General features: G+C 37.6%; 1 protein-coding gene across 3 annotated transcripts in view; it reads left to right on the top strand.

Annotated features, from left to right (window-relative positions):
* Positions 1–16,703, top strand: part of LOC121383076 (polycystic kidney disease protein 1-like 2) — a 307,953-nt gene that overhangs the window by 14,206 nt on the left and 277,044 nt on the right. For all 3 annotated transcript variants that reach the window (XR_005959252.1, XM_041512850.1, XM_041512851.1), the window contains exon 4: positions 6,763–7,400. Coding sequence is in view for 2 of the 3 variants with exons in the window: in XM_041512850.1 (XP_041368784.1) it covers positions 6,763–7,400 (638 nt within the window). In the remaining variant the exon portion in view is untranslated. The remainder of the gene's footprint in view (positions 1–6,762; positions 7,401–16,703) is intronic.

The raw sequence follows: 16,703 nt of genomic DNA, 5'->3' as shown, positions 1-16,703 counted from the left end.
CCCCCCCCCCCCCCCCCCCCAACAACAAATCCTAGCTACGGCCCTGCTGAAAGAAAATTATATTTGAATGGCTGGACAGTTAATTATGTTAAAGTCTTAACATTAAAGAAATAAAATAAAATAATCTATAATAAAAGTAGATGTGTTAATTTTATCTACATGTATTAGTTTGTATTAGTATCTCCAGAGAATCACTGTAGAATACAGGTACTAAGTTTCAGAATTAACCAATCAAGATTTCTATTTCAATTTTACAATCTCATTAATTTAAAAAAAAAAAAAAAACAAAAACGTGTTTACCAGTTTAGACATCTATATTATTTTGTGGAAACTACCAAGAGAATATGTGTAATACGTTTCAGAACAATACAATCAAAGCTTTAGGAAAAGGGATGAAATGTTCAGTGTTAAATTATTTGAAATAAAATAATTAAATAAATAAACGTTCAAACCAAATCATTTAGGTTTTTAAAAATTTAATCTTTATATTATTTTTGTTATAAATTCTATATTTAACAATAATAAAAAAATCCACCCTAATTTCTCCAACAAACATAATTGTAATAACAAGATTAACCAAATGACCCATTTAATTATAGAATAAAAAATGTGGAGGGAAATCCCATTCTGTCATGTGACCGTATCCACAAAAACGTAAACATTGTCAGAGGACACCATAGCCTATTTTCTTAAGTATGTTTTCAGCATTTATGGATTATTTATAATGTTAGTGTGTGTGTGTGTGTCTTAAATGGAGGTTGAGGGGTGTGTGTGCGTGGGGGGGGGGGGGGGGGGCAGCAGCGATGATTTTTATACACCCCACCCCACTTTTTGGCACCTTCTTACGCCGTGCCCTGGACCCAATCACTGGTGTTGTTAGAGACTGGACCCAGACTATAGACATGCCTGGACGTTGAATGGATATGAGCATAACTAATTTGTTTGAAATTGGAATCATTAACGCATGTTCTTATTAGGTACCACGGTAATTGGTGACACACAAGATCGCAGGATAGTACGGTAACATGTGTGGCGATTAAACAACTTTTATTAAAAACTGCTAAATACCGTAGACCTATAGAGAAAAATATATCATATTATCGTAACTCCAATCATCTCATACATTATAGGTTTATTTTCCAAAAACAACAACATGCGATCTCAACAAAACAATCAAGGATTTTTCTATACCACATGCACAGACTACAAGTCATCGCGTTTTTTTCCACATGCAAAGGTGAAGGTCATTTGAAGAAGACGTACAATTTTTGTTGTTGGCTACTGCTTAGGCCTAGTACCCAAAATTTGTTAATATACACGGGTGTAGCCTGTAGGAAGATACCAAAAAGTGGGGTGGGTGGGCACACAGACACACGTATAAAATTAATATATAAACCATCGATGCTGCTACAAAGTACTCCCATCCCCGCTTCCTATGCCAGTGATGTATAGGCCTATCAACTGCTGAGCATGGGTAATAAATAAATAAATGGAATATTCAAGAATAACCACAAACATTAAACAGTTCACATTTATTTCAGTGTTTCAGTTAATTGGGAATAAATTAATTTGGGTGATTTTAACATGGGTCTGTTCAATAGGCTAATAAACAGGAAACGCCTTTTTTATTACTATGAAATTTACTACAAGTTATTCATTTCTAAGCCGATTGATTTGTAAATTGCACACAAAATTAGTATTGTTTTGTTATTTCCAATACACTTTTACTTTTCTTGTTATGTCAAACAAAACTGAAATTAATAGCAAAAATTTTTTTTTATAGAATGATGGGACAGACTTTTTTTTTTATAATTTCAAAATTTGTCATGAAGAATATCGATAACAACAGCCAGCCAGCAAACGTTTGTCTAATGTTCGTGAACTATTTGATTGGTTCTCATCGTGGCCATTTGGTTTATTGTGAAGCGCATAAACCAGTCTAGCGGACGTTTTTCCACTCGGTCTGGTTGAATGCAGCTGACATTTAAATAGCTAATAATAATAATAATAATTTGTACTGAAATAATGAAAAAGTTTTAACAATTTTTGTCTTCTTTAGTCTTCTTTTTCTTCTAGGCATGGTTTAGCCTATTTTGAAAAAAATTATTGCCCCGGGATTCTTTTTCGGCTATTTACGTTTTTTTCCGTAAATGTACGACGTTAAAACTTTCGGCAATTTACGGTGTGTTTTTTTCCCGTAATGCTGTACGTTTCAACCGTAATTTATCATTTGTTACGTTCGATGTGCAATTATAATACATGACCAAGAAACTGTATAAAAACACTACAGAGGAACATCGAATTCGTGCATGTTTAATATTTTAAAATAAAAGTTAGGGTTATACAAGTTTAAAAAAAAAAAACTTACACAAAAGGGGCACCACGGCAGGTAAGTAAAAGGGCACAGTTATTCATAGCCGTAAAGTAACTGGTATTTTTGAGGCATCACGGCAAAGGCACAAGGCAGTATGGCAAAGGCAGTATGGCAAATGCCTTGGAGCCGTCGTGAATTTCGAAGCCTGCTTTATTGTTACAGATTGCGTTGACATTTATGGCGACTTACATAATTTATCCATTTTTCATACCGGTAATTATGGTGCATGAACATAGGCGATATGAAAATTATTGTGTCTGGTAGGGAACCATGTATTGCTTTTAGCAGTACTCTCAGAATGCTTGTTCAACTATTACACATGTACTTTCAGTATTGTATAAATATTAGGAATATCAATCAAAGAGACATTGAGAAACTTATGTACTTTTACTGATTTAATGTTAAAATAGCTAAATAAATAAATTAAAATGTGTGTAGTTTTTAATGCTTTATAACTTTGACAGGTACCAGTATATGATGAAGATAAATAAAACTGGAACACTAATTTGGTCAATGTATTGGTTATATTCTTGAGAAACGTTACTTTTTCCCAATTAACCAAAAAGGGACCCTTAAAAAATTGTCTAGATTATACCCTGGTATATTCAGTACAGCTGGGACATTGTAGCAACACAGGGCAGCCCTCAATCCAGAAGTAGTAGATATATTAATTTTCTTGAAGAAAAATATGGACTGAATAATTTAGCATGACAAACTGAAATTAATAAAGTTCATTAAAAAATGTGTCCCTTCTGCTTTCATTTACACCTCCCCCCTCCCATACACCCACCAGCAAATAAAATTTAATATTAATATTAAATTTAAATAATAACCACTATATTGCAATTATGCTTTGTTGTATCGCAATATATTATAATAGTTTGTTACAAATATTTGCTTGAAATGTTTTAAAACCCCACATATTATCAGTGAAACAACAAAAGGGTTTAACGTATATTTAACACAGTCTCAGGGTGTCAAAGCAAGCTGGCGAATGTTTCGCACCGGCAGCTTTTTACATCTTTTTATTATTATTATTAATAATTATTAGACACAAATAAATACTAGGTATATGGCAGTTTAGAAGAAACCTCTCCCCCAACGCCCGACAATATATATATTGTTCAGAAATAGCCACTGGCAAAACTACAAATTTATTTTTAAATTTTTTTTGTTCTTTTGCAGTCATATAATAAAATGGCGACCAAAAGAGAAAAATCTCTAATAACATTTTTATTTTTATTATTATTATTTGTTTTAAATTCTGGTTAAATATATCAAGTATAAAGTAAATACTGTGTAATTTGACATTCTTATGAGAAAACGTGTTCCATTAGTCTTGTAAAAAGAACAAAGCTGATCATCAAGACTTGTGGGGTGATGGAGGGGGTCAGTATCAAAACCCCGATATTACGTTATTACTCTTGTTGTTTTTCGTTTTGTGTGTTCCTCCCAATGTATTGGTACATGTTTGTAGGTAAATTTTTTCACAGTGTAATATGATGTAGCATTAGTTATTTTGCATTCTGACATAGTGATACAATTATGTTATCTAAATAAGCATGATAAACACAACTGTTATATGCCTGTTATATCATTGCATCATCAATTATCGTGATAATAACAATTGAGCACTTTGAAGCAATATCTGGTACTGATACAAGCTGTGTTGTTAAGAATATATAAATTACACTCACAAGAACCAAAAGTTACACAAATAGGTACCACAGTAACTGCATGGTCATTCTCGAGACAGTACAATAGTAGGTCAGGTGATAGGTTTTAACGTGCACATTCAAAGCAAGTTGTAGTGCACACCTGTCATGGGTGCAGGTGTTGACTTGCACCATCTCCTCCGTCCAGGACAGGAAAAGGTGTGATGGGTGGGAAGAGGGGGCTGGTAGCGTTGGCAAGTTCAAGAGAGCACAGGCCGCCCAACCAGAGTCAGTAGGAGGCGGGGTGTTTGTGGTGCTATTGAATTTTGAACACTTCCCACTGGATTAACTTCAAAATTAAATGTGCACTTTCGTGAGGTCATTTTGGTGCATTTGGATCGGTTCATTGAAAGTAATTTGGGTGATTTCAATTAGCCTCCTACAAAAATGTTTTTTGTAAATAATTTCAGTTTGACGTAAGAAGAAGAGTAAAACTGTTTTAGAAAAACAAAAACAAAATCCTATTTTTGTGTGTAATTCAGAACTCAGTCGACTCAGAATTAGAACTCACCAAATTTGAAGGCATATGCTGTGATAAAAGTGGATCAATTACTGGTTCGGCTTACAATGCATACATGTTAATTTGTTCATTTGCTATGTTAATGTCACCAAGCGACCATCTGTGAACAATCAGTATTACTATGGTTGACTTTTCCATGGTATAATGAGTTTAATAGCAGGTGATGAATTGAGGCCACTTGGGCCTGTTGGTGTGTTACACTGTCAGGGATCTGGTGGGGTAAATGAAGAAAGTTCAGGTGGCACTGCTCTGGAGAAGCTTGGTCTCACTCGCCGTTCAGGTAGTGATCATTGTGATGATCAGTATGAGGGCTTTTAAGTGTTGCATAAATACTCACATAGAATTGTGGGCAACAGTCAAATGTTGCAAATTCATAGAGGCTATTTCATAGTTTTTTTTTCGAATATGACTTTTATGTCAACGAGTGATGTGTGAAAACCATATTTTCACGAATTGCGAAGCATTGAGTAAAAATACGGTTTTCACACATCACAAGTTGACATAAAAATCGTATTCGAATAAAAAAACCCACCATGAATACTTATATATACATCTTTCCTAATTTTTAACAATATCTGTTGCTTTTTGTTAATATTTTTTGCTTATCCTATCGAAAACATGTAACGCCATGATGTTTCTTCAGATGGAACTTTTCCAAAATTTTTACATGACCATTATAGACTTTTTAAAAGAAATTTGATTAAAAATTATCTTTATGTAATTATTAAATTAACATTTATTCTAATTCAACACATTTGTAAGAACGAATCTGATTGGATCTCTACTAAACATTTCAGGTGGTAAAATCACCGATATATCTGTCGCAAATTTTCTGGCAGAAATACGTCATAGGTTAAGCAAAGAACAGGGTTGTTTTGTAATGTAGTCATAAAGACAATTTCTGTAGCGTTCTTTTATGTACAGAAGTCGTTAAATACTGAGAAGTTTTTATGTCAGAAATGAACATATTATTCTTTATTAGTCGTTCTCTAATCACGAGGGCTGATTAAATATGTCAGATTACACATCTATGTTCAAGCCGCTAACTGTCCGACCACCCAGCTGGTGACGTTTATATGCTTATTCTTACTAAAAATGTGAAAATTTCCTATTTAAAATCAACCAGCAAACAGTTTAATTAGAATAGGGATAACCCTACTGTGTTTTTTCCGATTTGCGGACGTATATCGGTGGTTTTACTGTTGCAAATTTAGTTTTATTGGTGACGCAAATCGGAAAACACAGTAGGGCTATCCCCTGATTTAATAATACTGCTGTGCAAACATACCTGACAAAGTGATCCTAAAAAAGAACCCCACAAAAATAAAGCGAATCGAACACAGTTAAATTTTAACTTGACATTTGTGTCATTATTATTTAACTTCATAGATCTATCTATTCAATTCGGTTTAGATATTTTATCATAATTGCACTTTATACCCCTTTTTTATGCGTACAGTCGTTTAAATTACATTTGTTTATTTTTCAAATACAATCAGATGCATTGGTAATTATCAAACTTAAATACGAAGAAATTACAAAAAGGGAGATCATTTAATCATGAACTTTTACAAAAAAGTAAATATGATTTCTATATTTTCACGGTTGCTAAAATACAGTGAAAATATAAATTTTCACCGGATATCACTTTTATGGTTTGTGTAGATCTATATATTTCATTACTATGTATATAATACATTCATCTATGAATTATATAAATTATAAATACTGCAGAAATGAGTATATATGGTTGACAAAAAAAGAAAAAGAAAACAACAAAATGTTCCTACATTTCTTTGGCCACCAATTAAGTCTTATTACATTAGGGATGACTGTTTTCATCAATGTATATATCTACTCTGCTATAGCATTTGACATTAATTTATCGTATGAAAAGTGCACTATTACGTGGTATCTATATGTACATTTGTATTGATTTTTGTATCTTTTGTGTTTTCTTCAAAATATCTAAATATAGTTGCCTGAATAATGTGATTAGTTACCGACAAGTAGTCCGAGTTGTGGGGTAGGTGTAGCTTAATTGTTTTTCCGTTCGTCAAGTTTAGAATGAAAAAAAGTAAGCACCTCTCAGATTGCAGTAAAGTGTATAGACGCTAAGAAAATTTAATTAAGTGCTTTTATTTTATTTTCAGCCATTGAATCTGGTGCATATGTTTTGTTTGATAAAGACGAGCTTAATTTGTTTGATACGGTTAGGCTTGATATAATAACCCCTAGAGATATATCATCCAGTTACACTATTTTCATCAGTGGCATCACCTGTAGACTTGACTTCAAATCATTCAAAATCCAGCAAACCAGAAAATGGTACTTCTGTTCCAGACTTGTGCATAAAATTACAAAAGGAGAATACTTCACGTTTAAATCTGAATATTGGAAGTGGTCTTACGCTGTGCCTAAAGTTATTTTACCTCAACCATTCATATATGTCTGCTTAAGATACATTGAAATCAAAGGTGCTTCACATCAGAGTTTCGATAAGCGTGTATACAGCACGGTGGAAGATATTCGGTTCACAGTGTCTAATGAAAGAGGCTGTGGCAGTGACTTTGAAATAATAAAATATAAATGGACTTTCAGCCACTTCGAATCAGAGACTTACAACTTCTGTATTAGTGATGACAGCTTTGAAATGATATTTTCTTCATCCACTGACAATGGAGTTTTAGTTGTGAAAAAACAAACACTTTTAGGTGGATATTTCAAAGTCTGCCTGCAAGTTGATGGCATCGATGGGAAGAAAAGCTACTCTGAAGTCAATGTTACCTGTGTGAGTATACATTTAAATATTTATTTTGTAGAACTTTTTAAAATTCTGCCATGACATTCATCAACAAACATTTTCTGATATCCATTTCCTGGAATTTGTTCTTGAATTTGGTATAGTGTTTCTCTTGGGCATGTACGACCTAATAAGGATCTGGCAGAAAAACTGCAGTGGGACATCCGGGGTTCTCTTGTCTTTGCAGTCGCTATCGAAATGTGTTGTTCTTCGAACACATGATATGACGTTAACACATGATTTGAAATAAATATTGAGACAGATACTTTGAAGATTTCAGAGAAGGAGCAATATTTAAAGGAATGATTAAGCAAGGCTTTTGAACTGGTATGCATATTTAACAATATTTAATGCACATTGTTGCTTAATATCAACACGTACATGTATATTGGTACCGTATATCGCTGTGTATTAGCCGACTTTTTGATACAAAATTTATCAAGTCAAAGGCTGGGGTCGGCTTATCTAAGGAGTCAACATTTTATTGGAAATGTAAAGTTAGAATAGTGACGTCACGGCTTGACTCGATCTATTGTCATTATTGTGCTCTGCATTTCCGCTTTCATAAAGGTTCAATATTGCATTTTAACACAAGCTATTACAAATAAAAGATATTAAAATTGTATATATATGTTCATCTTTAATAAATGTTGGTGTTTAAAAGTTATTTAGTAATATTTATCTGTTTAAACAACAATAAATGGTGACCGATCAAAACAATTTCGGAAAACTTCGCAGGTCACGTGTCATTACAAAACTGCTTACTAAACCGGTGAACACGTTAATTGTTCCAGCTTCATTTGTTTTGTTTGTCGGCTTGGGATTAATCGACACGGGTGGTTGGGTATGGTAGGGTATAGCCGACTACATGTAGTAATGAAAAGACCGATTAGCACAATCAACAATGCAAACAGTCACTGTGTTTTTAACGTGTGGCTGCAATCAAGAATGTTTAGGTATATTTCGCTATCTTGGTACTTATATTTTACGAGAAATAAATTAACCGGACACCGTTTCTATAAACAGAAATCGGCTACTGCTTCCGGATAAGTTTGCTGTGACAAATGACGTTTGAAAGCAGATGTACTTTGTCATTTTGTAGACCACACAGACATCTGACTTGGTTAGTTTTATATAGGGGGGTCGGCTTATATACAAGGTCTATAATTTTAAAGCCGATTTGGAGGGTGAAACTAGGGGGTCGGCTAATGCATGGAGTCGGCTAATACACAGCGATATACGGTATATTTAATTTATAAAACAGTACAAATATGACAGCTATTATATATAACTGGCAGAGCCATTTTGCTCCATCCCAGTGAATCCGACCTCTGGTGAACCGATGGTTACATAATACTTAATGCATCACATCAGGTATTAGTCTTAGAACTGAATAAACAAATGTACCAGTCTGCTGGTTGTAGCGAAATGATGAAATGGGTATGCGTAGTAATGTTCTCCAATAATAGCCAACTCACTAAGCAGTAGTGGAATCAATTCGGATTTAGTTACAGAAAACCCCCCCGAAAACCGTAACAGTACTTCCAGTTTACCAAATTTGGCTATTGAAAAAAAAATCCTATATGTGAGTCAGTACCAAAATCCGCTTCTGGTACTAACCTGCCAAACGACATATTTTTGCATTTCGTGATGTTGATCTGCAAATTTGGTATATGTTTCAAATGTCGTGTGGTGTTGTTTGCAATGCAGACTCGGAGCCATTTAATTTAATTATTGAAAACCCTCAGCCTGTTTACTTGTCTGTGAACATAATATCTGTTTTACAGCAACGCATCCACGTGATGTTTTTTTACGCGTGCATGTAATCCATGTTTATTATTCACGCTTCTATATTGTGACCATTGTTTTGTTTGGCAAGTAAAACATTTTATGTGGTTGCCCCCCCCCCCCCCCCCCCCCCCCAAAGTTGATATAAAGAGATCATCAGTAGTCATGCTAGGGGACAATTGTGTTGAAATATTCGCTGTATACCACTAAACTTTGCTTCGTTAAAGGGAGGGTCAACTGGCGGAATAGTCGCTGTATGCCACTAAACGTCGCCTCGTTAAAGGGAGGGTCAACTGGCGGAATAGTCGCTGTATGCCACTAAACGTCGCCTCGTTAAAGGGAGGGTCAACTGGCGGAATAGTCGCTGTATGCCACTAAAGGTCGCCTCGTTAAAGGGAGGGTCAACTGGCGGAATAGTCGCTGTATGCCACTAAACGTCGCCTCGTTAAAGGGAGGGTCAACTGGGGAATAGTCACTGTATACCACTAAACGTTGCCTCGTTAAAGGGAGGGTCAACTGGTGGAATAGTCGCTGTATGCCACTAAACATCGCCTCGTTAAAGGTAGGGTCAACTGGCGAAATAGTCGCTGTATGCCACTAAACGTCGCCTCGTTAAAGGGAGGGTCAACTGGCGAAATAGTCGCTGTATGCCAGTAAACGTCGCCTCGTTAAAGGGAGGGTCAACTGGTGGAATAGTCGCTGTATGCCACTAAACGTCGCCTCGTTAAAGGTAGGGTCAACTGGCGAAATAGTCGCTGTATGCCACTAAACGTCGCCTCGTTAAAGGGAGGGTCAACTGGCGAAATAGTCGCTGTATGCCACTAAACGTCGCCTCGTTAAAGGGAGGGTCAACTGGCGGAATAGTCGCTGTATGCCACTAAACGTCGCCTCGTTAAAGGGAGGGTCAACTGGCGGAATAGTCGCTGTATGCCACTAAACGTCGCCTCGTTAAAGGGAGGGTCAACTGGCGGAATAGTCGCTGTATGCCACTAAAGGTCGCCTCGTTAAAGGGAGGGTCAACTGGCGGAATAGTCGCTGTATGCCACTAAAGGTCGCCTCGTTAAAGGGAGGGTCAACTGGTGGAATAGTCGCTGTATGCCACTAAACGTCGCCTCGTTAAAGGGAGGGTCAACTGGGGAATAGTCACTGTATGCCACTAAACGTTGCCTCGTTAAAGGGAGGGTCAACTGGTGGAATAGTCGCTGTATGCCACTAAACATCGCCTCGTTAAAGGTAGGGTCAACTGGCGAAATAGTCGCTGTATGCCACTAAACGTCGCCTCGTTAAAGGGAGGGTCAACTGGCGAAATAGTCGCTGTATGCCACTAAACGTCGCCTCATTAAAGGGAGGGTCAACTGGTCGCTGTATACCAGTAAACGTCGCCTCGTTAAAGGGAGGGTCAACTGGGGAATAGTCACTGTATACCACTAAACGTCGCCTCGTTAAAGGGAGGGTCAACTGGCGAAATAGTCGCTGTATGCCACTAAAGGTCGCCTCGTTAAAGGGAGGGTCAACTGGCGGAATAGTCGCTGTATGCCACTAAAGGTCGCCTCGTTAAAGGGAGGGTCAACTGGCGGAATAGTCGTAGTATGCCACTAAACGTTGCCTCGTTAAAGGGAGGGTCAACTGGCGGAATAGTCGCTGTATGCCACTAAACGTCGCCTCGTTAAAGGGAGGGTCAACTGGCGGAATAGTCGCTGTATGCCACTAAAGGTCGCCTCGTTAAAGGGAGGGTCAACTGGCGGAATAGTCGCTGTATGCCACTAAAGGTCGCCTCGTTAAAGGGAGGGTCAACTGGCGAAATAGTCGCTGTATGCCACTAAACGTCGCCTCATTAAAGGCAGGGTCAACTGGTCGCTGTATACCAGTAAACGTCGCCTCGTTAAAGGGAGGGTCAACTGGGGAATAGTCACTGTATACCACTAAACGTCGCCTCGTTAAAGGGAGGGTCAACTGGCGAAATAGTTGCTGTATGCCAGTAAACGTCGCTTCGTTAAAGGGAGGGTCAACTGGCGAAATAGTCGCTGTATGCCACTAAACGTCGCCTCGTTAAAGAGAGGGTCAACTGGCGAAATAGTCGCTGTATGCCACTAAACGTCGCCTCATTAAAGGAGGGTCAACTGGTCGCTGTATACCACTAAACGTCGCCTCGTTAAAGGGAGGGTCAACTGGGGAATAGTCACTGTATACCACTAAACGTCGGCTCGTTAAAGGGAGGGTCAACTGGCGGAATAGTCGCTGTATGTCACTAAACGTCGCCTCATTAAAGGGAGGGTCAACTGGCGGAATAGTCACATTATGCCACTAAACGTCGCCTCGTTAAAGGGAGGGTCAACTGGCGGAATAGTCGCTGTATGCCACTAAACGTCACCTCGTTAAAGGTAGGGTCAACTGGCGGAATAGTCACTGTATGCCACTAAACGTCGCCTCGTTAAAGGTAGGGTCAACTGGCGAAATAGTCGCTGTATGCCACTAAACGTCGCCTCGTTAAAGGAAGGCCAAATCAAACAAGAGTGTTATGTGTTGGAAAGATGCATACCCGGACCACCAACACATACTGACACTTTAACAAATGCAAAACGTGTAATTTTATTCCTGCTAACTGGGGGCAGCCATTTTGTTTGTTTTTTGTGATGTCCGGTGGTATAGTTTGGGGCGAAGTGACGTCAGCTCCGTCCATCTGCTCTATGTACAGTATAAACAAATGCTCTAATTTACAACAAGGTGCTTCATTTCATCAACCTGACTTGTAAAACAACATAAATGACTTGATAGTATAATAAACTATTTAACTAAATATATTTCAATTTGCATCAATAGAACAAAATGGAGTTATAGTGTTTTTCTTTTTTTTTAAATCCAAAGAAACAAATGCATGTTATTAAGCCTATTGGTATACTACGTTTGAGCAAAAACCACCACTCATGATACCCAAGTGATAATTTTCTTTTTGGGGGGACTACGTAATTGGTCAGTTTTGTGATTTTAGATGGAAAAGTCTACTTAATCAAGGGTTTTACAGAATTATTTACAGTAATAAAGCAGGGCGGCTGATCGATTATGATTAGAGGGGTGTCTGTGCGGTTAACACACAATACCTTGTGATCTTAATAAAAGAGGCACGTCTTTTTAGTGTGTCTAGACACAGTTTCTAGGGACCATCTAAATATACACCTGCCAGTCAGGAACCACAGGTACAGGCCATGGAAAGAAAAGACCAATTAACTAAGAAAACACTCCGATTGTTATTTCTGTACGTGGGTTAATTTATGTACAAGCCATAATACAGTTATTTCAACACTTTCACAATGGTGATTTATTTTGTATTAAAAATAATATATAATTGTTGCTGGCTTACTGAGATGACTTATTGTTACAGAATATTGCGATGCATCCGCAAAAATCAGGTATGTTTTGTTTCTTCAGTTCGAAGACTAATTCCTGACGTGACACGTTAGGTATTACGTAACCACCAGCTCGCCAGAGGGCGTATTCACTGGGATGGTACAAAATGGCTGCGCCCGTTATATATAATAGCCATCACATTTAACCGTTTTATTGATTAACTATACAATTATACTTGTTGATATTAAGCAATAATGTGCATTATATATCGTTGAATATGCATACCAGTCCAAATGCCTTGATTGTCCCATCCTTTAATAAAAAAACATGATTATTCCTGCTAACTGGGGGCAGCCATTTTGTTTCATTTTGTTTCATTTTTGTGGGGCGAAGTGATGTTAGCAGGGCTTCTAGAAATTTTATAAAATCCACTAGCCATGAGATCAGTGATTAAAAACACTGAATATCACTAGCCATGAGATCAGTGATTAAAAACACTGAATATCACTAGCCATGAGATCAGTGATTAAAAACACTGAATATCACTAGCCATGAGATCAGTGATTAAAAACACTGAATATCACTAGCCATGAGATCAGTGATTAAAAACACTGAATATCACTAGCCATGAGATCAGTGATTAAAAACACTGAATATCACTAGCCATGAGATCAGTGATTAAAAACACTGAATATCACTAGCCATGAGATCAGTGATTAAAAACACTGAATATCACTAGCCATGAGATCAGTGATTAAAAACACTGAATATCACTAGCCATGGGATCAGTGATTAAAAACACTGAATATCACTAGCCATGGGATCAGTGATTAAAAACACTGAATATCACTAGCCATGAGATCAGTGATTAAAAACACTGAATATCACTAGCCATGAGATCAGTGATTAAAAACACTGAATATCACTAGCCATGGGAGTGGGGCTACCATAATCTAGAAGCCCTGGTCAGCTCCATCCATCTCCTCTGTGCACAGTGTAAACAAACGCTCTAATTTACGACAAGGCACTTCGCTTTCATCAACCTGACTTGTAAAACAACATAAATGACTTGATAGTATAATAAACTATTTAACTAAATATATTTCAATTTGCATCAATAAAACGAAATGGAGTTATAGTATTTTTCTCTTTTTTTTAAATTCAAAGATAAAATGCATATTATTAGGCCTATTGGTAGGGTATGGTAGAGCAAAAACGACCACTCACAATACCTTTGAAACTACGTAATTTTTCAGTTTTGTGATTTTAGATGGGGAAAGTCTACTTAATTAAGGGTTTTACAAAATTACTTACACTAATAAAGCAGGAAGGCTGATAATGTCCATTACGATTTGAGGGGTGTCCGTGCGGTTATCATACAATACCCTGTGATCTTAATAAAAGATCTTTTTAGTGTGTCTAGGGACCATCTAAATATACACCTATCGATCAGGAACCACAGGTACAGGCCACAGAAAGAAAAGACCAATTAAGCAAGAAAACACTCCGATTATTATTTCGGTACGTGGGTTAATTTATGTACAAAACATAATACATTTATTTCAACACTTTGACAATGGTGGTTTATTTTGTATTGAAAAATAATATATACCCTATTTGACCGGAAATAAGCCCAGGGGGCCAAGACAACTCATTGTGAGCTTAGCATGGGGTGGGCTTATTCCCAGACAAGGGGCCAGTTTTGTTGAAATTTTTTTAAATAATAATTATTAAAATAAATAACAATACTTAAATGAACTAGGAAGAAAACAAAAAACGTTCAGTAGCACATCTATTAATTAGTGTTCCATTTGTTATTAATAAATAATAATTGTTTATTAATTAAATTGTTTTTTTTTTTTACTAGTATCTAATTATCAGAAACACACCTTCTATGTTACAATTAATTACCAGTGCTGTTTATTTACATCAAAAATTTAATGCTGAGAAGACTTAAAACAACAGCAATTAACAACAAACTCAATAGCGTATACATACATTTTCTGACGCAGGCAGCCAGCTTACACTACAAAGAATTGTCAATCTAAGGTCATTGTTCTTAGCCAATCAGAATAAGGTATTTGCTTAATTAGCATTAACTGCGGACCCAGTGTGGTGGTAAAAATAGACATTGGTTTTTAGTTCATACTTGAGCTTGGATACTTAAGAGAAATACTGCAAGCATGAAATTGAAAACAATGTTACACACTGTTATTGTTAGACTGCTAAATCTCACTGGTGGTAAAATATTGTGATACATTTGTGTTTAATTATCTGCAGGAGGTATGACCTTTTAAATGAACTTTGACAAACTTGCAATTTCATGTTATTTATAAGGTGACAAAGTTGGGGGTGGGCTTATTTACGAATGAGGGCCTAATTTCTTAAATGCTATCAAAACGAAGGGGGGCTTATTCAAAGACATGGGCTTATTTCCGGTCAAATACGGTACTCTTGTCAAGAAAGAAACGCAAAGGTGATAGGGAAAGAAGAAAAGTGTTTGATTTTACAAAATATCGGGGGTTTTGTACAATGTTGCTGAATGACCATGTTTGTTAATATTCCTGGAATGGGACAGCATGCCCAAATGTACCCAAAAACAAAATTAATGCACATTGTGGCACGTTGTGCGACAATTGCAGGAAATCGGCGTGAATTGGTCAGACTTTGGCGAATGCATGTGAAACTCGGGGAAAAGATTGGGGTAGTGATGGGTATTTAAGGCTGCAATGCTCGCAATGATGCCTCATTTCCATTTCGACATAGACGAGTTACAAGATGCCAAGACAGCCTGCCAAATCGAAACATTGCAATAGGCCGCCTTCAGTTAGGTGAATCGCAGTCAGCAGTCGCACGCCACATGAATGTCCATCAGAGCACCATTTCACATCTCTGGGACAGGTACCAGCAGTTTCAATCAGCTGAAGACCGGCCCAGAAGTGGAAGACCATGCATAACAACTGCAGCACAAGATCGATACAATCGGCTTCTGCACTTGAGTCACCGAACTGCCACAGCAATGAACACTGCTGGATGCATACCTGGTTTGAGAAGGGTGTCTGCACAAACCATTCGGAACTGATTTCGAGAAGCTGGTTTACGGGATTTGAGACCGTATGTTGGCCTCGTCCTGCGACATCAATATCGACATTTTCGTGTTCGCTGGTTCACAAATGTACAGGGGTGGAAGTTGGAAAACTGGCGGCGAGTATGATTTAGCGACGAGTCACGTTTCCTTCTACAGCGACGTGATGGACGACAACGGGTTTACAGATGACACAATGAACGTTTTGCCAACAACTGCATCGCCCAAGTTGACAGATTCGGTGGAGAGAGTGTCATGATGTGGGGAGCCATCTCATACACCAGCAGATGTGAACTTGTGTTCGTACAAGGCAACCTGACAGCAGTACACTACCTGGATTAAATTCTTCGCCGTCACATGCTTCCCATTTTGGATCGACAGAGAGAACTTTCAGCAGGACAATGCCAGGCCGCATATGGCACGTGTAACAATGGATTTCCTACAGAATGAGAACATTAACGTGCTGCCATGGCCATCAAGATCGCCAGATCTCAACCCCATTGAACATCTATGGGATGAACTGGACAGACGTGTACGCCAGCATGACCCGGAGCCTCAGACGCTTCCGCAACTGTCACTTGCACTGCACGTGCCTGGATTCAGAGATTCATTCAGTCTATGCCAAGGAGATGTCGCACAGTGATTGCTGCTGGTGGTGGCAACACAAGGTACTAATTTCAGCGCCATCGTGCGACACTGTTTGGTGACAAAAACGCCTCAGTCCATAGCAAGAACATTATCAAATACTCAAGTAAAATTTGACTGTGATATGATCATAACTAACGAAATTGCATTAATTGTGTGACATTACCCGAGGACTTCCAATATTGACCCATATGAAACAACTCGGCCATTTGATTCATACTCACAATTCGCCTGAGTGAGTTTCTTTTAAGCATATATTTTCTTCCAACTGTATTTGTAATATACATACCTGTATGGCACAATGAATACAAGTTTTTGTCTTTCACAATTATATCATCATGGATCAGTCTACTTTGACAGTACACTTTCTTAACTGCAGTTAACTGGACTTCTATTTAAGTGGATGTCTTGGTAACTGAGCCGATTGG

This window comes from Gigantopelta aegis, chromosome 10 (assembly GCF_016097555.1).
Source record: "Gigantopelta aegis isolate Gae_Host chromosome 10, Gae_host_genome, whole genome shotgun sequence".
Taxonomy (NCBI): domain Eukaryota; kingdom Metazoa; phylum Mollusca; class Gastropoda; order Neomphalida; family Peltospiridae; genus Gigantopelta; species Gigantopelta aegis.
Note: the sequence above shows the minus strand (reverse complement) of the source record. Positions and strands in the feature narration are given on the sequence as shown.